At 40.6% G+C, this 22,188-nt stretch overlaps 1 protein-coding gene across 3 annotated transcripts in view; it reads left to right on the top strand.

Annotated features, from left to right (window-relative positions):
- Positions 1–18,435: 18,435 nt before the first annotated feature.
- chrdl2 (chordin-like 2) overlaps positions 18,436–22,188 on the top strand; it is a 49,705-nt gene continuing 45,952 nt past the window's right edge. Inside the window, exons 1-3 of one of the 3 annotated variants that reach the window (XM_048544997.1) lie at positions 18,436–18,851; positions 20,003–20,162; positions 21,869–21,981. In XM_048544997.1, the coding sequence (XP_048400954.1) occupies positions 20,057–20,162; positions 21,869–21,981 (219 nt within the window). In that variant the 5' untranslated portion in view covers positions 18,436–18,851; positions 20,003–20,056. Of the gene's footprint in view, positions 18,852–18,888; positions 18,988–19,135; positions 19,211–20,002; positions 20,163–21,868; positions 21,982–22,188 lie in introns of those variants that run through there. The other 2 variants (XM_048544996.2, XM_048544998.2) reach the window with 2 other exon arrangements.

Genomic DNA, 22,188 nt, shown 5'->3' with positions numbered 1-22,188 from the left:
TATGAAGCAGCTAGCTTCACCTCTCACTCAAATGTTGGAGATAAATTGGGCACTTTTCAGGACCATAAATTACTACATTAGATCCTTTTGTGAGTTCACATAATGTACAGCAAGAAATGGTCAGATAAGTGTAGCCATTATCCTGCAGGATGGCTTTGATGTGCCTTATTTCAGCTTCAAGCTTGTATGGTGAATAAATGACTAGAAGATAAAAAGCTTCAATGAAAAGTGTCTTTTTTCAGCAATACTGAAAATGCAATTATTAAAACTGTGATGTGGTTCAGTTTGGAAATGTATTGCTCGTAATCATGCAATTTGTAAATAACTGTACTACCCTTCACAAATTGGGTTCTGGATTAGAACAAAGCAAATACTGAAAAAGATATAAAATGTTGTTTGAGATGTTTTGTAATGCTATCTCCTCACAAGAATATAACAGTAATTGTGTTGCAGTTTGACTCATTCAACATTGCAAAAGCCTTTTAAGATTATTGATATAGCAATTACTAATTTTAACCACAAGAGGACATTAGTCCACAGTGAATTCCATTGCTTGCCATATGATGTATGTGTAACAGATACACCTGTTACATTGCTTTCCAGTCTGCTCTCCGATAGTTATCGGTTCTTTAATCATCTAAAAATGCATCTTCTGTGCCCACTAGCTTCCCAAACAATAATTCCAAATAAATTGCACTCGCACAAAACTAATTGTGATATCAATAACTGCATCGTTAAAAATAATTTGCTAGTTAAATTCATCACAGTAAAGATTTCCTCCTTCAAAGATTCTATTCGAAAGCTACAACAAGCAAAACAAAATCAGATTGGAAGAGTGAGAGTCAGATGTGAGTAATGTGTTTGGAAACAGTGGAAAGAGTCAGAAAATCAATGTAACTGAGTAGTATAATAACAAGGAAAATCAAGTTTTGGAACGATTTAGTTTGAGTTATTCAAAGCCAGTTCCGATAACCAAACTACATGTGCTAATTGTATCAAGAGAACACTTAGAATCAGCTAGATATGTAATAAACATCTAATGCTACAAAGGGGTACTTGAAAAACATGAAAGAAGTATAGCATAATATGGTTGGCTGTATTTAAAACTGAAGCTAAGAAGAAAATTATCATTAAAGCAGTTTAAACAATAACTCTAACTTTACATGTCTTTGTGAGTCTATAGTTGACTTGAAATTACAAGATTGGCATTGTGTCATATATCATTATGGAATAATATTTTGTCCATAAAGATAAGCTGTGAGCTTAACATGAATTGTCTTTAGAACAAATGTTCTTCAGGATTCTATTCACTGCAGCACTTGAAGTTAGGAGATAGCATTAAGACCACTCATACTGCAAATCATTTACAGTGATGTAAATTCTGCCACATAAAGCTGAAAGTGAAGCAGAGAAATTTGTATCCTAACATGTGGCACATAGGCTTGCAGTGCATTTCAGCCTAAATGGAAGCAGTAGTATGAAACTTTCTCAACTTTACATGTTTACCATGCAACTGCAATTTATTTTATGAAGCGCTTTGTTAACTTTAAATTTTTTTGACAACGATCAAATGTCTTTTGCCTCATATTAAAATGTAAGCCACATTTTGATGTTAGAGAACGGAGCTTTGTACATGCTTACAAACACGTATGCAGAGATCTGCACTTTGATTGACAGCAGAGTTAATAGCTTTATTCAGGCCTGCGAGTTCTACATCCTTTAAGTGGCAGCCTGAGATATAAACAGCACTGCATCCATTTTGAGCACAATGTAATTTGCACCCACACTGACGTAGCAATGGAAATCTTTGTAAGTTATCTTTCTACTATAAATACCAGGGCTCCAAGTACGTCACATAAACAATGATGCAAGTGTAATGCTAACACACTTACTGGTGTAATAAGGTTATGTTACAAAAGATCAACTGAATTTTTGTTCTGATGGGTTACATTTTTCCACATGTTAAGCCAGAACGAACTAATTATATACAAGGTTCCTTTCTTGGAATCATTTCTCCTTGAGCTTGATTGAGCTTTTTTAACAGGGTCAGTAGCATGGTACATTTTTCACATAATCTTTGTTGTGTAAGGAATTAGCCAAAGATACCATACGCACAGTTAAAAAGATGTTGCACGTTATACTGACATTCAAAGATCACACAAGAGTGGAAAAAGCACACATCATCTCCTATTGTATAAAAGAACATGGTTTGCCCTCAACCTCCTCTATGAGGATGGGAACTCACAAAAAAAGAGAACATCTTTCTGCACAAATATCCCAAATTATTTGCTGATTGGGAAAATACGCAATGCCTTGGAAAAGATCCTAGAGAGTTGATGCTGAAGGATTATGTCTCTTTAGATGTAGGAAAAGCCCTCATCCACTACAGAAAAAGTATTGGATCAATTGGAGCATATGTTCAATATGGGTGTCAACTCTTTCCTGACTGACCCTGCAGAGTCGTGTTCAGATACGATCACTGCTCTAAAGCCCAACGACTCTATACAAAATTTCAATGGATTTCACACAACTCAATAAACTTTACTCATTACAGTGATCATCAGACACCATTTCCTCCACCTCCAGCGAGATGCCACCACCAGACACATATTGCCCTCCCCTCCCTTGTCCGCCATCCAGAGGGAGCATTCCCTCTGGTCCACATTTCCTTCACCCCAATACCACCGCCTCCTCCTTCGTCCTACAGCACCTTCCCCTGTAACCGGTGAAGGTGCTACATCTGCCTATTTATCTCCTACCTCCCCAGTATCCAAGGGTCCAAACATAACTTCCAGGTGAAGCAACACATCACCTGCACTTCCCAGCATCAATCAAGCAATGATTGTTCATCGTAGTAACATTTTCTATTTTAGTTTAATGCCACTTTTATACATTATTCTCATTTTGCCTTGAGGGACAATTGATTTGCTCAAAAATCTAAGTTGTTTCTTTGAAGCTAGAGCATGAATATTGAGATCATGGTCCATCTGTAAGTACTAAAAACAAATTGGATTAACATTTTGTGGGAGTTTCCAAATGGAAAGTGTGAAAATTCTTTTATTGCATGGTTTGGTGCTGCACTATGAGATTGGGTTCCTTCCGGACTAGTTGAGGAGAAGGCAAATGATGGGATGAAATCTTCCCAGCCCTTGAGTGGCATGGCCAGTGTAAGAAGGCTGGCAGAATATGGCAAAAATGAAAGAAAAGAGGTCCTCTATGTTTTACAGCTAGATGTAAACCACACTTAGAATCATAGAAATCCTACAGTGTGGAAACAGGCACTTTGGCTCAACAAGTCCACACCAAGCCTCAGAACATCCCACCCAGACCCATCCAATATACATCCTCTACCTTCCTGAACACTATGGGCAATTTTAGCATGGCCAATCCACCTAACCTGCACATCTTTGGACTACGGGACGAAACCAGAGCACCCAGACGAAACACACACAGACACAAAGACAATGTGCAAACTCCACACAGACAGTCACCCAAGGCTGGAATCAAACCTGGGCCCCTGGTGCAGTGAGGCAGCAATGCTAACCACTGAGCCACCATGCCACCACAAATGCAAATGGTGAAGGCTCTATTTGTATACATTAACATCTTACCATTAACTGATCTCTCCTTAGTTCTTTGCAGTCCATGATTGCCCTCGGTACTGGTAAAAAAATTGAACATATCTCCATGCTGGCTAACATCCCATATATCAGCTGGGATGAGCAGCCTGTGGCTAGGGCAAAAAGCAAGGATAACACCAACTTGCCAGAGGGTGGGGTTGCAAACAAGTTCCATTACAGAAGATTCAAATGTAGAATTTGATGAGGCAGGCTTTAGAAAATGGCTAATTGACAAGCATGATGGTGCATTGGAAAGCCTGTTAGAAAGGGATCCAGTTCCATCTGCACAGAATTGTCTGGACAGAGTCGCATACAGACAGATAACTTATCCTATCCAGCATGGAAATGCTGATTGGATCCAACCATGATGCAATGTCTGATGGCTGATGTCTTCGGTTTCATGGCATCACAAGTAGCTTAACCAGAGTTACGAGTACCACAGTGGAAGATCAGATTGAAGCCACATAGCATTAGCTGGTGTCCTAGATTACAGTGTACAAAAGACATTACAGACTGTTACAGCAAACCAGCAACAGAATCCTCCAACGGGTTAGTAAGATTGCTGAGATGCTCCTTAAGGTTAAGGCATTGGTCCCATAGAATACAAATGAACATACTTGTGTTCCCATCGTTGCCATACTTCCCATGCTTTTGCAGTTGTCTGTCAGCCAGAAAACCCAGGCTGCTGCTGCCCAGGCCAAGATGATACAGTCTAAAGCTGGTCTCTCTAGACACAGTGTCACATTAATGATAATGATCCAATAATCAATCATTCATCAGGCATTAATTACTCTGACTTAATTTACTTGTCACAATAAAATACACCACCAGTTATAAAGCAATGATAAAGCAAACCAGCTGAGTTCTGTATGCACAGCTTGCAAAGCCAAATCAGAGTAACTAGGCAGACAAAGTTATATTAACATAAAGCACATGGACTCCTTAACAGTGCACTCTCTTAAAGACACATAGAACACAAAGTTACTTGAGGCCATTTTCATAAAACATCAACCTGTTCCTAAAATGGAATTTAGAAGTCTCTTATCTGCCACACTGCAGTTTTTGGGGTAATACTGCTGAGGAGACCCAGAACAGTCAAATACAGAAGACAGGGTCTAAGAGAATATACAAGTTTATTTAATTTACATTTGGAAGCAATACATTGCATGATTTCATTTACAAATTTGCTTTGGAATGTTCTTTTCATGTTGTTTTTCTTTTCATTTTTTGCAATCTGGCCAGGATGACAATGAGATGATCAGGGACAGTGGTAAACTTTCACATGTGGAACCCATGGTGAAAGGAGAATTGGATTTCAGTTTTTGGTATCTTACTCAATGTAGTTCTTCATGTCCAATCCCAAGAGAAAAGAAGCTGTCTAAGTTTCCTCCTTTCTCATGTTTCACTTCCTCCTCATCTTTCTCAATTCCTCCCAGCATCATGTCTTGCTTTTCAGAGCCCCTGTTCATTCATCCAGTGATGCTCTAAATCATTGGAATATTTTTATAATGCACCATGCCTGGGAGAAACGAAATTATGGAGAAATTCTGCAAGCAGGAAAAAGACTTTTAGTGCTGGCTATGCTACTTGGTGTAGAATAATAAAATTTAAGACAACTATAGTAAAAACAGACACATGTAGGATTGTACTCACAACTGGAAGAAATCATAAATATAAAATAATTGGTATAATTTCGATATAATTGGTAGAGGGTCACTGATGTTGCTTAATGAATGTTCAGTTGTGTGATGGTAAGAGCAGGTACCGATCAGGACTTTGATTTCAGTATGGCAGCGTTAGCATCAGCGGTGTGTGGTGATTGGTATCACTATCTCTCTGCCCTGTATGCTTCTGACAAGATTAAATGTGAGTATGTTAACACCTTTAGCAATATGGCATCTGGAGTGATCAGTGACAGATGTGTGCGCACACCCATTGGATTCCATTTTGGTCTTCAACCAGCATCTATAGCAGCCAAACAATTTTGTTCCCGTTGATTGAGAAGACTATCCTACTGAATAAATTCTACACATACATTGCTATTTGAACTACTCCACACTCCCCGATTTGAATTGTTTAGACTTCTAAACTAATTTTGATTTTTGCCATTTTTAGATTTGAGCAGTAATTCTGGACTGAGAGCAAGTACTGATTTAAGTACAATTTCTAAATGCATCAAACTCATGGACTTATATTTGCAACATTATCAACACTATTATATCACAGTATAAGAGACCTCTCCAACATGCTTTCCAATAATATCAGTTCAACCTAGACGAAAACTTTACCTTGTATTGTCTTTATTCAGCTACTTCACCCCTTTAAATTCTGTCAAAGTGTTTTTACATTCTGATTACTTTTCGTAACCATTATTCTAAATTAAATTAAATGCATTTACATAACTGCACAATGTTATCTGTTATGGTGATTTTCAAATGCTTCCTTGCGTGGTTCAAATTCTTTGGATTCCTCAAGGACACTTTTTGTAACCATTTCTTTCAACCCCCTCCCTTTCCAAAATAATATCACACAAATTAGAAGGAAATAGATTGCAGATAGCTAATAGGGATAGGTTATAACTAACAAAAACTAAATTTAAAAGTTATGTGAAAGAGATTAATACACTTTGCGTGTTTGGTATTATAATCAAAGAGGCAAAAAGAAAACACAATTGATTACAATTCTCAGCTAGCTGCAGCTCTCGTGGCAACTCACTATCCTAAATTCTTGTGCAGCTCGCACTGCCAAGTCCTACATGGAAATTCATTACATGCTAAAATGGAAAAGTGAAAATAATACTAAACAAAACAAGGAAGCAGAACAAGATGCTTAAATGCTGTTCATGCGTTTGACCAAATTGCTATGGCTTTTTCAGGCTCCAGTTGCAACATTTGATTTACCGGTTAGCATGTGCCAACTAGGATTAAAAGCAAAATAAAAAACTGTACACTACAATATGCTGCTAAAAACTCTGAACTAAGCAAACAGACCTTATATTACCTGTATTTTTTCTGTTCACAAGAACAAAAAAAACCGATAATTTCTTTTCACAGCGTCGCTGACCGAATACTTTGTAGAATTGATTTGCTGTGGACGACTGGGGAATTAATGTAATGGTGGGCCTCACTCCTCCGGCTGTTATTTAATGATGCATTGGGCTGCATTCCATATTGTATACCTTCAGATAGCAGCATTATCCAATGTGTTTTTTAACACCAACTTCAGAAATGATTGCACTGGACCCAGGCCTCAGCCAATCATTAAGCTTGTGCTCCCTATTTTGACATATTTTCCTGATTGCTCTGGTAATTTTCCAGGAAAAGCTCAATAATATGAGCTCCTACTCCAGCCACTATAATTGTATTTACCTGGAACTGGTTTGCATTTCTTTTCTGTGAAGCGAAAAGGACGTGTCTGGGAAGCAGAGTCCACTGTCAATGTTATATCTGTATAGACTACATCTGGTAACATTGTCCTTAACTGTTCAGTCTTTTTATAAACTGAATTTTCTCAGACACCAAAGTTGTTTAATATATAAATAATTAAACTTTACATGGAAATTAGAACAGATTTCGTTCAAACATATTGGCTCAGTCTTTGCTGGGTAAGTAACCGTGAGTTTAATACACATGCCATTATTAATGCAGAAAAAGCCCAGCAGTTTATGATGCAGAAGAGATTATGGTGAATTGTGGATTTCTGCATCATCTTTGACACTAGCTTTATAAAAATGAGAGCTTGCTGCAATGTCCTCATAATTTCAAGAAATTATTGCATTTGTTCTGTTAAAATTAATTAAATGCAATGCAGAACATCAGAACTGATATTTAACAATGTAAGGACCCTGCCTAGAGATGAGACTTCTGTGCTTACATTGCTTCTTTACAACTCAATGACTGAGATTGAAAAAGGAAAGAATTAAAACTTGGAATCTCAATCCTCTTTCTTTTAATCCAATGTTTATTTTCATTTCTTTATTTCTATTTCCATAACTAACTTGATTAATTTGCTGTATTTCCATCTCACACGTTCCTATATTTCTTTTTCCAACCTTAAGTTTGTTTGGTTAAGGAAATAGATTGTTGGTCCCATTGTTCATCAAGGCCTCGGGGAAACAAAAACAAATAGTGATCTGTTATCACACAGTGAAGTTACAGAGAGTGTTATAAATGGAATGTGTTGCATGCAGACTACAGAAGATGTGAATTTTGTGAGACAGAGAATATAGTGCAAAGAAAGAAAAGAGGTGTTGCCTTTCACCTTCAATATTTATTGTGGCTTCTGCAAGCTTGAGATAGTCATCATCTTCATTTTTGTTGAATGCTTTAGTGTTTAGAGCAAGTATATTAGTCTGCTAAGAAAAGCTTGAAATTTTTTGAAAGTAGAATCGTAATTAAAATATGGAAGACCAGGTTATATATCAAGTCCATATTACACAGGAGTTTATGCTCAGAAATATTGAATGAGAGTGTGATTTTGGCATTTAAAAGAGAGGGAGCTGTATTTGGACAGATTGTTCCCTTCTTTATCACATTTTGGAGAGAGGCACAGGTTTAAAATGATAGTGAGCAGAGTAAAGAGAACCGAGGTCAGCTACAGAGAGCAGATTCACAGAAAGCAAGCTCTTTATGTAGGTACAATATGTTGGTCTATGTGAGGAGGGTGATAAAATGATCAAAACAGCCAGACCATGGCGTTTTGGTTAAATAGGCTGTTCAAATTGGAGAGGAGAAGAAATGTATGTGCTATGATGTGGGTGTAAAGGGTTGAAACATTAGGCCAATGGATAGCATTCCTTGTAAGTAATAGTGTTCCACAAAATATGTTATCTACCTGGTGCCAGGGTGAGGAATTCAACTCCAAAGAGTATTAGAGAGGCAGGGAGAGACTCCAGTCACTGTGGTCCATGTTGCTTCTGACAACATAGCAAAGAGTATACATGTTGCACTGTTTTCAGAGTAGGAAACAGAAATTAAGTTAAAAATCAGGAATTCTGTCGAAATTCACCACACTAGTATCCAAGTCATGTGCAAATTGTGTAGGAATATACAGGTTAGTAAGATTCACAAATGGCAGAGAGAATTTTATGGGGAAGAGGGTTTCTATTTCATGAGAGACTGGAACCAGAAAAGAACTGTGCTTTTGGAATAAGTTCAATCTGAACTAAATTTGACAAGGGAAGTAGTTAAGATGGGTCATATGACTGTGCAAGGACTTGTGCAACTAGTAAATACAAGAAAGAAATAAATATGTACGTGAAGCATTAGAGTAGAAAGTCACCTTAGGTGAAATGATCCCAGTAAACAATTGTTACACAAATGTACAATGTAAAAGGAGCAATTTAAATGGACTGCAGGTGCAAATTCAATTCTCAATGTATGACACAGTGGCCATTACTTAAACAAGGCTGCAACAAGGTTTGGACGAAGAGTTAAATATACCAGGTTGTAAGGTCGAAAGGAAAGTTAAGAAAATGGATGAGATGGATAAATAGCTTTAGTGATTAACAATAAAAATTCAGTTCGTAAAGGCATTGTAGTGACTGGAATTGGTGGACCCACTAACTGAGGTACATGATTGGGTTTGTTAAACTGTGCCATTCAGGAAAGCCTTGAATGACCAATATAATGAGGAGATTAGAATCTCTTCGGTTAAACACTGACTCCAGACTGGCTGATCACAGCCAGTGTACTGTGCAGTAGCAAATAAAGGGTAATTTGGTGACAGGATACTTGTCTCTAAGCAGTTTTTTCCAGTGGCAATGGGAGAAAACAGGACATGTCTGAAGAACATTCATTTGCAATTGTCATCTGGGAGTTGGGGTAAGTATTTCTGGCATCATGCCTCTATTTGGGAAGCTTCACTCTTTTGAGCCTGCTATTGAAGACTGGGCTCAGAATGTCAAACATATGTGATTTTTTTCTGGACAAATGGCATTGGTGTAGATGAAAAGCAACAAGTAATCCTCTGACTGTGTGTGGATGCACAGCATTTTCGATGAGAAGGGGTTAACTTTCCCGCAGGCACCAGACACTCAAACCTTACAGAAGTTGATACAGTCGGTTAAGGAATGTTATGATCGCAAACCTCCTCTAATCCTGAGATGCTATCGGTTTTATTTGGCTGTTAGAGAGTCGGGGAATTGTTATTGGGATTTTTGATGAGGCTACAATGAGTGGCAGAAGCATGTAATTTGGGTCACCCTGAATGAGATATTAGGAGACCATTTGGTGTATGGGATTAATGATGTAACCATGCAAAAGTGCCTACCAGCTGAAGCCCAACTGGAATTCAAACAGGCACTGCAGCTGGCCTTGTCATTAGAAAATGTGGCAAGTGGAGCATGGGAGCTACCGAACATCCCAATGGAAATAGACACCCTCACCTGTCCAACCAAGCTTGGGGATCACCACTTGAGAGTAAACAATCGCAGAGTCTTGTGAGAAGCATGTTTTGAGGAGGAGGGCTGTAGGCCAATCCACAGCAAAACCTCACAATAAAGCCAAGCCTCGGCCAAGTGGCTGAAATGATCTTCAGGATCTTAACTGGCGAGACATTATTGTTACCGCTACTATGCATATTTGAGACAGCGAAGGAGCCCTACAAGGTCTGACTTGGGTAGGAAAATTCGGGCCATTATTACGGGAAATTCATATGTAACCTGGCCTCCAGCTTGGCACCCTTACACCTGCTATTAAAAAAGGATCAGCCTTCAAAATGGTCATGTAGCTAAGAATGAGGCTTAAGGCAAGTGAAAAAGCATTGTCATCAAAGCTGTTTCAGTGATAATGGGAACTGCAGATGCTGGAGAATCCAAGATAATGAAATGTGAGGCTGGATGAACACAGCAGGCCCAACAGCATCTCAGGAGCACAAAAGCTGACGTTTCGGGCCTAGACCCTTCTGATGAAGGGTCCAGGCCCGAAACGTCAGCTTTTGTGCTCCTGAGATGCTGCTGGGCCTGCTGTGTTCATCCAGCCTCACATTTTATTAGCTCAATGTGAATCCACTCTTTTTGGCAATGTTACGTGGACGAACATATAGAAAACTACAAAACACATCAGGAACGACCCCAGCACTAACATCATTTATCTTTAGGAGAATCAAAATCCCCCAAAACCTTTATTTAAACAGGGCAGTATCATTGTTACACTTTCTGACTAGTTCCTGTTTAATCCATATTCCCCTTCATTTACAGCAGTTATAACAGCCTGTTTCTCTCACAGTATTGGAACATTTCAGAGGGAACATAAAGATACAAATCACAAGCCATCATTTCTCTTGGGCACAACTACTCTGATTATCGTTGAATAGTAGAACATGAAGAAAGTAGGGACAGGTGAAACAGCAGCTACTAGTTCTCTTTCACATTTCTTTGTGTCCATAATTGTTCCTCCCTAGTATTCCCTCCCAACACCCACACCCCTGCCATATTAGATTAAGCCCTCCCAGAGAATTGCATGACAAAGAAATTAATGCTTAGTACCAACTTGCTCTTACCTCCTACACCCCACTCTAATTTACACCCAAGCAAAAATGTCACAGGCTCACTTTCACTTCTTCCCCTTAATCGCCATATTATTCATTGTTCAAAGAGTTGTGAATTTTTTTCTCCTATCCATATCCTTTTGGGGAATATGCTTTGGCTGTGCCAGATATGGCAGTTCATTGTTCTGTTCCAATTTGCCTGGAAGCTTTTGATTCTAATCTACCTGGTCCAGATCCAATCTTAATTCATTGAAGTTGGTTGTCTTCAGATAATTACTTTAACTCTGGAGTAAATCTCATCCTTAATTTCCTTTCAAATGTGCTCCTTTACATCCTTCCCATGAATGGCTGCTGTACAGAATACAGTGAACAATAGAATGACACACTGTTTCTTAGCTCTATCCAGATAGGTCTGTCTTTAATTCCACTGCAACATCCGCTCTTCCCAGTGTGTAACAGTGTTCTTAACCAACTTTGTCATCCCTTCTCCTTTCATTCCTTCTTTATTTTTTTCCTGGGCACCCTGTGTCCAGTAATGTTTAGTATCCAGTCCTGTCCCTCATTGAGCCAGGACTCTGTTGTTGCCACAACATTATGTTTCCACATGAATGCCTGCACTCACAGCTCTTCAACATGATCATCCATATCTGGCCCATTCATGTACTTGCACAGTAAAGGCAATTTACTTTTTATTTTGCTTACTCTTACCTAATGTAAAACGTTACTAGTTCTCTTTCACATTTCTTTGTGTCCATAATTGTTCCTCCCTAGTATTCCCTCCCGACACCCACACCCCTGCCATATTAGATTAAACCCTCCCAGAGAATTGCATGACAAAGAAATTGGTCCCAGCTCTGTTCAGGTGTAATGCATCCAGATTTTTGCACAGATTTCATCTCCCAAGAATTGGTCACAATGTCCCAGAATCATCTAAAACTGTCTCTTTAGACAGACATTTATCTGCTGTCTCATTGAATCCCAAGAGTGCTATTCAGCCCATCCAGTCTGCACTGGCCCTCCAAATACCATCCCAGTCTATCCCCATAACCCCACATTTATCATAGTCAACTTCTTTAGTCTGAACATCTCTGGACACTGCAAGGAAATTTAATACAGCCAATCCTCCCAAACTGCACATCTTTAGACTCTGTGAGGAAAGAAGAGCACCCAAAGGAAACCCACACAGACACAGGGAAAATATGCAAACTCCACACAGACAAGGGTAGAATCAAACTTGGGTCCGAGGGATTGTGAGGCAGCAAGTGCTAACCACAGTGCCACCGTACTGCCCTAGCCTCCTATTTCTATTCACATGCACATGGAGTTGCAAGTAATCCTGAGGTAATTACCATTGATATCCTGCTGGTTAATTTTCTTCCTAGCTTCCTAAATTATGATGGTGGACCTCATCTTTTCTTATATCTACATCATTAGTACTGATATGGACAATAAATCCTGTTGCTCTCCCTTCCCCAAAAGTGCTTTGCAGCTTCTCAATGGCATCAATGACGCTGGCAGCAGAAAGGCAACATATCATCCTGGACTTGTGTCTGTGCTTGTAGAAAAATTCTCCTTTCAAATCTCCAATCCTTATTGCTTGATAAGCTTCGGTACAGTTAAGCAAGTGGTGGTGCCATTGACTTGATTCAAGATCTTGGATAAACTGATTAGAAGCACTCAGGGAACATCTACACTACATGATTGGTGCTTTTTGTCTGCCCTCATTTGTTGTATTCCTTTGAGTCATATTTATAAAAGATACAATCCATATATCTCTCAATCTTGCTGGTGTATGGCCAGGACGAAAGCTGCAGTTCAAATTCCAAAACCCAAAGATTGAGCTGTTGCTGCTGATGACAGCTGCTGTACATACCATTATCTAGGACATGAGACTTGGAGTTCCTACATGGAACTGGATGCACACCCTGGCTCTATGTATTAGACAACAAACCTTGCGAAATAAACAAGGAATCACCAGCTACTCATCAAATGGCTGCTCCTCTTCTACTGACATCATTTAGCATAGGGAAATTAACTGAAATATTTTACTGCTGAAGAGAGAAATAGCTTTTCATCTTTCACTTATCAGAATATAAATAATAATTCTAAATTACAATTTATTCCACATCAGAAAAGTGATTCTGATTAGTAGGCAAGTAGATTCCAATTTATCATAGTATTGCCAAGATACCACAAATGTTGGGTCCCCACACTGATTAATTCTTTTAGAAGTCTTAAACTATTCCTTTTGTTTGGAGAGAACAGATACTTGCACATATATGGATGTCACTTCCTGCAAGCACAAAAAAAGTCCTGAGCTCGATTGATTGTCTTAAACTGGTTATTATCTATTAGCATAGTTAGGATTATTCGGTAAGTTTTGCCCAATTGTAGAATCACACCTAATGGTAGAAATTTGTTTTTGAGTTTTGCCACTCTGCCCTTGCTGTGCATAATAGAGTATAGAATGTACTCAGACCAGCCCACGCTTAAATGAAATATCAGACTATATTGCAGCCAGCAGATGCAGCAAGCAACTAGGAAAGTAAATCGAATGTCAGTCTTTGTTGCGAGGAAGTTGTGAATAAAAGAAGGGAATTCTTCTTTCAGCTGTCACAGAACGTTGGTGAAACTGCACCTCGAGTTCAGTGTATATTTTTATCTTGTAACTTAAGGAGACCGATTCTTATATTAGAAGCAGTTCATAGAAGGATCACCAGAGAATAGTGGAAGCTAAATCACTGAGTCTTTCTGACTTAGGCGGATTTTTGATGGAAAAGGACATTAAGTATAATTAAAGGCTGTGGGAGGACAGACAGGGAAGTGGAGTTAGGGCCATAATCAGCTCAGCCATGATCTTCTTGAACAGTGAAGCAGTTTCGATGGGCCAAATGGTCTTCTTCTGCTCCTATTTCTTACAATCTCATGATTGTGAACAAAACCAAATTCTCTAGTGCTGCTGTGACAAATCTTGAAGCTTGTTTTGTGCCCTATTACACCATAGTTCCTCTTCTTATAGTTTTGATGTGCTTCCTCATTAACTTTCAGCATTAACTCAGTTAATCTCTCTCAATTTTCCATCTCCTATCTGGTAATGAAGGCACTCAACAGCATATCTGATGATGTTGTGACACTGCAGTCATGTGAATGTGCATTTTGCTCATGAATGAAACAACCAGTGATGTTAATTATATATTCTGAACCTCTGAGCCTTTTACAGGGCTTTAGAATTTCACAGAATTCAGCGCTTGACTGATTGCTCTATCTTTAAAGTGAGATTGCTCGGGCCAACAGCACCATATCCAGACTCATGCAGGCTGTTTGCAATTCATACTAACTACCCTTTTTCCTCTTCGGATCTGCTGTTCCATCACCCAGGATGTGAGTGGTCGAACAGCAACTGAACCAGGACCCCTTGTTTTGTTTGTAGGGCAAAACACTTAAAGTAAGGAGACCATTTCGGTGGTTTATTGAAAATCATCACAGCTGCAGGTCCTAAATTGCATTGAGTTTACAAACAAAATAAGTAGTCATAATTTGTTACATAGATAAAGGCAACTATTAAAATGAAACTAAGGTGTAACATCATAAAAGATTGCATAATCATGAACATTTAAGTCTACAAATTTTTGGAGATCTTGTACAGCATTAGGCAGCATCTCCTGCCAGAGTCAGAATCTCTGGGTTCAAGACATACTCCAAGACCAATGATAAAGGAAAGAATATTTGAAATATGAACAATCAGATTGACTACTAACTTGTAAATCCCACTACCATTTACCAACCGCAAATGATAAGAATGGGAGAGATTATTGGTCAGTCATGCGATGGTAAGAACCTACAGCCTCAATCATTACCACCCAAACCTCCAGGCTATAACATGCATGCAAAAGTGTACATTGGTATAACAACTTTCATTCCTTGGGGAAGCTTGCTCTGTCGGCTGAACAACTAATAGGAATCAGATATATGCAAGCGGGCATGGGGTTTGATCCCTATTCCAACTAAAGTGGATTTAGGACCTGCCTCCTTGACCTAGCCATGGTGGAGAACATAGTAGTGTGGGTTGGACCTGCTTTCAGGCAGCAAAGTGAAGAATTATTATTCCAATCGGTGTTTGGACATGGTCTTGCAATTCATGTTGGTTTTGAATGGGATGCTCATAAAAGTGTCATGAACCTGGGTAAGGAAGGATGAACTACCTATTCTTTATTCCACCCCTCATTTGGTAGGTCATAGCAGAGCCAATTAAAACTCTTCCCTCATGAATAACCTCTCCCAGCCCAAAAGTATTTATGTTATAAAAGGAGCCAATTTCACCAGCTTTCTTGAGTCTGACTCCAAGCCAAAACACAAACTGGTTCTAAACAACAAATGTTCTGACCTCTTTTTTCACTGATAAAACCTTTTGTTCTCTCAGGGCAGTGGCTTGAAAGAAATGTGGGGATTTACATATAAATATTCATTAATTAAAACCTTCTAACTGATTAAAGACCTAACAGTATCTTAGATTGATTTAATGCATCCTCATCAGTGGTGTGACCCTTTGAACTTTTACTTATAAATTCTGTGTCTGATACTATCTGTCTCACTAACACCCGAAGAAGGAGTGAGGCTCTGAAAGCTTGTGTTTTCAAAAATAAACCTGTTGGACGATAACCTGGTGCCATGTGATTTCTGACTTTGTTCACTCTAACCCAACACGGGCATTTGCACATCATGACCAGCACACTAGCACACAGAAACCAGGGATTGTAACTGTTATGTAAATGCCTTTCTTAAATATATTCCAAAAAGGAAAAAACACAAAATTGTGTTTCAGCCAGAATTTCCCTTCTTTCAACTTATACCATAGAACATTACAGCACAGTACAGGCCCTTCGGCCCTCGATGCTGCGCCGACCTGTCGTACCGATCTCAAGCCCATCTAATCTACACTATTCCATGTACGTCCATATGCTTATCCAATGACGACTTAAATGTACCTAAAGTTGGCGAATCTACTACTGTTGCAGGCAAAGCGTTCCATTCCCTTACTACTCTGAGTAAAGAAACTACCTCTGACATCTGTCCTATATCTTTCACCCCTCAATTTAAAGCTATGCCCCCTCATGCTTGCCGTCACCATCCTAGGAAAAAGGCTCTCCCTATCCACCCTATCTAACCCTCTGATTATTTTATATGTTTCAATTAAGTCACCTCTCAACCTTCTTCTCTCTAATGAAAACAACCTCAAGTCCCTCAGCCTTTCCTCGTAAGACCTTCCCTCCATACCAGGCAACACCCTAGTAAATCTCCTCTGCACCCTTTCCAAAGCTTCCACATCCTTCTTATAATGCGATGACCAGAACTATACACAATACTCCAAGTGCGGCCGCACCAGAGTTTTGTACAGCTGCAGCATAACCTCTTGGTTCCGGAACTCAATCCCTCTATTAATAAAAGCTAAAACACTGTATGCCTTTCTGCAACACAACATACATGGGAAGATTTTCTACTGAGAAGAGTAATCAGCTCTTTATTGTAACTGGATCCACAAGAGATCAGAGGTTATTTTCTTTTTGAATGGCCTCTCTCCCTTTGAGTTGCTGTCTGAACTTTCCTTGACACTCTTCTGGTGGGATATCTCCTGGTGCCTCAATGGGCTGAATGATTCACACTTACATATTACAGACAGTCACGAAATGCATGTTCTCAACTGTTCTTTGGCTTGTACGTAGTTCTATGAAAGGCAAACATGGTACTTAACAGTGTAGTATATCTATAACTAATTTATGGTTATAATGTTTGTCATTACAGCAAAAATAAATTACACTAAGTTGCAAATTGTGGGTCCCCAATTTACAGAATTAAAATAAAAGGTCTACCACTATCTAGGGGTCATATTTTATATTAAAGTGCAGAAACCATATGTTGATGTATGGAATTCCTTAAATATTCAAACATTTGCATACCATTTCTGAGTTTGATATGTAACGGATTGGACTGCCTAGTGATCTAATCCTTCTGTATTTGATTTGCAGATGACTAAGTGGTGACAGGAGAGAAAAACAGACAATATATACAAATAACCTTCAATTCATTACTGTTTTAATTTTGCAAGTCTCCCGTTATTTTAATTTAAATCTAGAACCTTCATAAATATAACCTGGAGTTTCCAGGATTCAAGAAGCAGTGGCAACAAAACCTTTGAGAGCATGTCTTGACGGAGTGATTGACGGCGTGCAACGTTTGGGAAAATTGTTTGTTTCAATGAGCCTCAGATCCTATTTACCAACATGTGGGCAAGTTGCAAAACTGTTGTTAAATGCAGTGTTTTTTTTAACTTTGCGCCCGACAATGGATTGTTGGTGCGTTCTGAAGTGGCTCTGGCTTTCTATGTGCCCGCCGTGCAAACAAACTATTTAACACTGCGCCATGCCACAATTAGTCGACTACAATCGCTTTATTTTGTGCATGACACAAATAAAATGGCTTCTCTCCAAGGCAGATAATGTTCGCAGAACACAGTGGATTACGTGCAAAGGGAGGACTGCAAAGACATACACGGGGAGACGTTTCTCAATGACAGGCCCCCCCCGGTAGTAACCCTAACCTGCTTCTGAATTCTTATCCAACTCGATAACACTCCTTAATGACTTGACCAAAGTATGCTTCACTGTAATTTTTTTCTCTATCAACCTATCAGGAATTTCATTACCAGTCTCCTAAGTCGTGTTTTAGAATTTGCATTTCGCCGAATATTTGTTATTTTGTTCTCCAGAGTTCTACGACACTAATTTAGCGCTCTGATGGGTCAGTATTGATTTGCACCAAGTTTGCCAAAGAAGTGGAAGTAAAGTTATTAGAGATAATGGGAACAGCAGATGCTGGAGAATCCGAGATAACAAAGCGTGGGGCTGAATGAACACAGCAGGGCAAGCAGCATCTCAGGATCACAAAAGCTGATGTTTCGGGCCTAGACCCTTCGCCAGAAGATTATTGCCTTCCTTGTGTACGATGCGCCCTCACTGAGCCTCCAGTATGTGCCGGATGTTGGCTGATTGAAATCTCTGCATCAGATCACAAGTGCGAAGAGGGTTTATTGAAGGGTGGGGGTGCTGTGCTGAAGGCCGGTTAAAATTCAGCCACCCGTTCGCCACATGACTGATCCGCTCCAAATGGTTGTCCTGTGACCGCGCTGTGCATGTGTGCAGCAGCCCTGAATCCACCCAGCCATCGCTGCAGACCCTGAGACTGTCAGGGGGGGTCGCTGCTGAGTTACTCTGATCTCCTGCACTAGATTGGAGCTTGGCCACCTGAGGGATTTCAGAAACGATAAGTTACACTTGGTGGAAAACGAAAGTGTGAACATTAAACACTGGGGCAGTGTGTGGTCATTAGACTGTCAGAGAGACTTGGGGATATGACTTCATTGTCTGCAAGTGTGTTGCCCAGAAATTCACACACACGGTCCTTCACACAAGGTGCTCGATTTTCTCTGGTTGTTTTAAGTAGTGGATTTTGAAAGAGAGAGAGAAAAAATGAAGTCGCTGATCTAGCAAAGTTAGTTGGAACTGCACGATTGAACTGATTCTTTGATCCGAGCTGCTTGTGCTCCTGAGCACCTCGGGTATACTGCAGCCCGTTTGGAAAGCGGGGGACTGTGCATTGTGTGAACACGCTGTGGAACTGGACCGGCTTCCCTGGCAGAAAGAGGACCAGTTATTAATAAAATAAGCACCGCAGCGTCAACAGCTCCTGGTAAGTCATTCCTCCAGGTTAATAGGATAAGAGAGCTCCCATTTAACATTTCTCTGCTTGGTTGTCATTCTTGAAAAGTTGGAGCTGTGTTTGGCAAGTGACCAATATTCCGATGCAGTTATTCTGAGGCATGAATGTAAGTCGCATTGGAGAGTGATTCGTTATATGTGCACGCATGGATATCACGTATTTTGCCAGTATCTCACTTGCAGTCTTAGTATTGAGAAACTTGGGTGCAGTGTAGAAGTGATTTATTTCAAACCTTCGTCAGCTTTTGCCAGCAACATACCGAGAGTGTTGCCAGAAAATACTGGATGACATCTCCAGTAACTCAGGCGAAGTTGCATCAGAAATAAAAGGTCCTCGCTCGTTCACTGGAAACAGACTTCAAAAATAGAATATTCTTCTGCATGTCAGGCCGATCAGTCAGAGAGATCTGTAGTTTCTCGCCCGTACAGAAGGTCGGCTTCAGCCGTGATGGAAAGAGTTCCTGCCCAATAAAAGAACTGTAATATCACATGTGAAAGAGATACCGAACTGTAGTCATCAATCGGATGGTTTTTGTAGAAGGCGATCTTCATTTTAATTTAAAACTGAATGAATGCCAATTTGTCCTGACGGGAAATCCTACCTGAATATTATAGATATTCACTGGCAGTTGAACTTAGAGAACGTGTAAATGGGTATTACAATGATCCCAATGGTCTAGTGTAACAGCAACATTGTCTAAGCAAAGTTGTTTCGAGGAATTACATTGAAAAGGCACAAAAGCACCTAGCAATTAAAGCGTGCAATCCACGGGCAGTCTGCGCTGAGGGGTGCGATCATGTCTTAGTGTCGGATCGATAAGATTGATGTTCTAAAAGATGTAGGACTTCACCTCGTTAATATACCTTTAAACTTTACAGCCCAGGATGGGGGGACGTGCAACGTACGCCTTAAATTGCCTGAGCGTAGGATGTGTGTGGAATGTGTTTAAAACTATGCAGTGATTTATTTTGGAAGGGAAAGTCAGGCGTGTTTGTGGGATTTGTTGCGCAGTCTGGGTGTATCTTCCGACCAAATAAAACAAAAGAGGAAGGAAGGGGGCTGCACCTCCGCTTCAATTCAAGTGACGTTTTCCCTGTTTTTTTCGCCGTTCAAAAACACAGCGCCCGGTTTGCAGAGCAGCTCCGTGGAGACTTGTCCCCCAACCGTGCGGAAGGATGAGAGCAAACTGGAGACTGACGGGCAGAGAGGAGCTGCGCCTGGTCCTTTACTGCGCGCTGATGTTCCTGAAGGTGGACGCGGGCAAACCCGAGCAGAGCAAGCGTAAGTGTGCGACTCAGTGCCCTGCCTCATCCCCTCACACACTGTCCGAGGGTGGGGTGCTCGGTAGGGGAGGGTGGTGGGAGAGACAGTAACTTCTCCTCAACCGCAACAACAGATACAAGCACATGCCTTCGAAGCAGGGTTCATGTCCGCAGAGAGAACTCACCCCGAACTGCCAAGGGTTTATTTATTATTTCAAGGATTCCGAACTGTTATTGTTTCATTGTGTTCGGAGCCGGGCAGGCGGCTCCCACGGCTACGGCAGAGTGCAGAAGCCAATTGCTCATCTTGAAACCAGCGCCCGGGCTGCAATTAACCTGAACCCACACAACTGCCCCTATGGCAACGTTCCTCACCTCATCCGCAACCATAGCTACCTGCTCCTGACCTAACCCGCCCCTCTCGACAAAACTATGGATCCCAGTGCCACCCCCGCCCCGCAGCATTATTGCCGTGTTTGTCCTTTCCCATTTTTGGCGGTTCTGCTGTCCTTATACCAAGCTGTAAGGTAATATGTAGACGACTGCAGCATTGTTTATCTTTATTGGCCGCTGAGCTTAATGTACCACTTTTCTCTTTTCTATCACCACACATGCAAAGCCACCCAATTTCAATAACAAACCAACTTTCTAATTACAACCACCATTGCTGATTTACACTATCGCCTCTACTCGACATGGTTCTACTCCTGCTTAAACTGACAACACGAATGTACCTTAGTTTCCCATCAGTGCCCCGCTTCGCCAGCTTTACCCACGAGGAATGATTGATTTTCACTTCGATCTAACCGGACTCGCTACAGCTTGCTGCTATCTGTGGCCCTCATCTGAAATAATCGCTGTAATTCCTACCAACACGATCCTCCATCGCAAGTTATGCCAACTCTTACCCGAAAGCAATATCAGCGATTCTGTCTGATCAGAGCTGTTGTAGAATTTTGATGTTTGACACAAATGCCACTCAGTTTGAACTTGATTGAACTTGTATTTTTTGGGGGCGCGGGCAATGTGGTTCCAACATTGAAAACAGCACATAAAGGTGGAAACGTGCAGGCTTTATCCTCTACAACACACTCTGTCCTTTGAGAGCCAGTCTTGTCCGGGGGGATGAGTTTGACTGTATCAGTGTGGGGAAATAGCCGGTGTTGGGGTCAGGCAGAATGTTCCGCAGGTGAGCTACTGCGGATGCTGTGATTGTCGGCATTCAGTCTCGGCTCTGAAAGTGCTGATTAGCTCCAGCTAACCTGTCTCAGTCTGAAGACTACCCGCAATAGTCGACTGCTGCTCTGAGGGAACAGAAAACGAACCACATTCCGGGGCGAGTGAGTGAAGTCCCATGCAAGCACGTTTTCATTTTCCTAGCTGTGTAGAACACGTGCGCGAGTCCCCATCCCCTAACTCATTTCAGATAAAAGACAGGCTGTTCATAACAGAAAGTGTTCTAATATTGTCCAATCTCTCGGAGAACCAAAACGGGACATTTTAGTGTCGCTGTCCTTTGCTACATCAGACTGGTCTTCCACATTTCACTCTTGCATGACTGTGTTTGTGGTTAGACGCTAAGACACTAAATTTAGTCTGGAGATATCTCAGGCTTGGTTACTTGAAGTTTTCTCGTCATTCGGCTTCGGTGCTTATGAAAAGCAGCTATCAGTATTCACATGAAACAAGGCACTGATTGTCCCGTTGTTCCATTCCCCTGAACAGAGTCCGACGCGTTTTGCGTGTTCCAGGATAAGAAGTACCGCTTGGGAGAGAGATGGCACCCTTACCTGGAGCCCTATGGATTCGTGTATTGCATAACCTGTCTCTGTTTGGAGGTACATTAGCATCATCGTTTTCTTCTTTAAGGGTCAGAGAGTCTTGGCGTAAACGTGTAATCCAAATGTGTAGAATGTCAGCGTTTACAGCCAAACAACTAGCATACTAGAAATCCCGGTCGTGTGAAAGTTACAGGTTTGAGGGTAACAACTCGAGCTTGCCCTCAACGTCCAAGTGCGGCTAATGTTTAAACAGCAAAATCATGC

The sequence above is a fragment of the Stegostoma tigrinum genome, chromosome 15 (genome assembly GCF_030684315.1).
Source record: "Stegostoma tigrinum isolate sSteTig4 chromosome 15, sSteTig4.hap1, whole genome shotgun sequence".
NCBI classification, from domain to species: Eukaryota; Metazoa; Chordata; class Chondrichthyes; order Orectolobiformes; family Stegostomatidae; genus Stegostoma; species Stegostoma tigrinum.
This window is presented reverse-complemented; position numbering and strand designations above follow the sequence as displayed.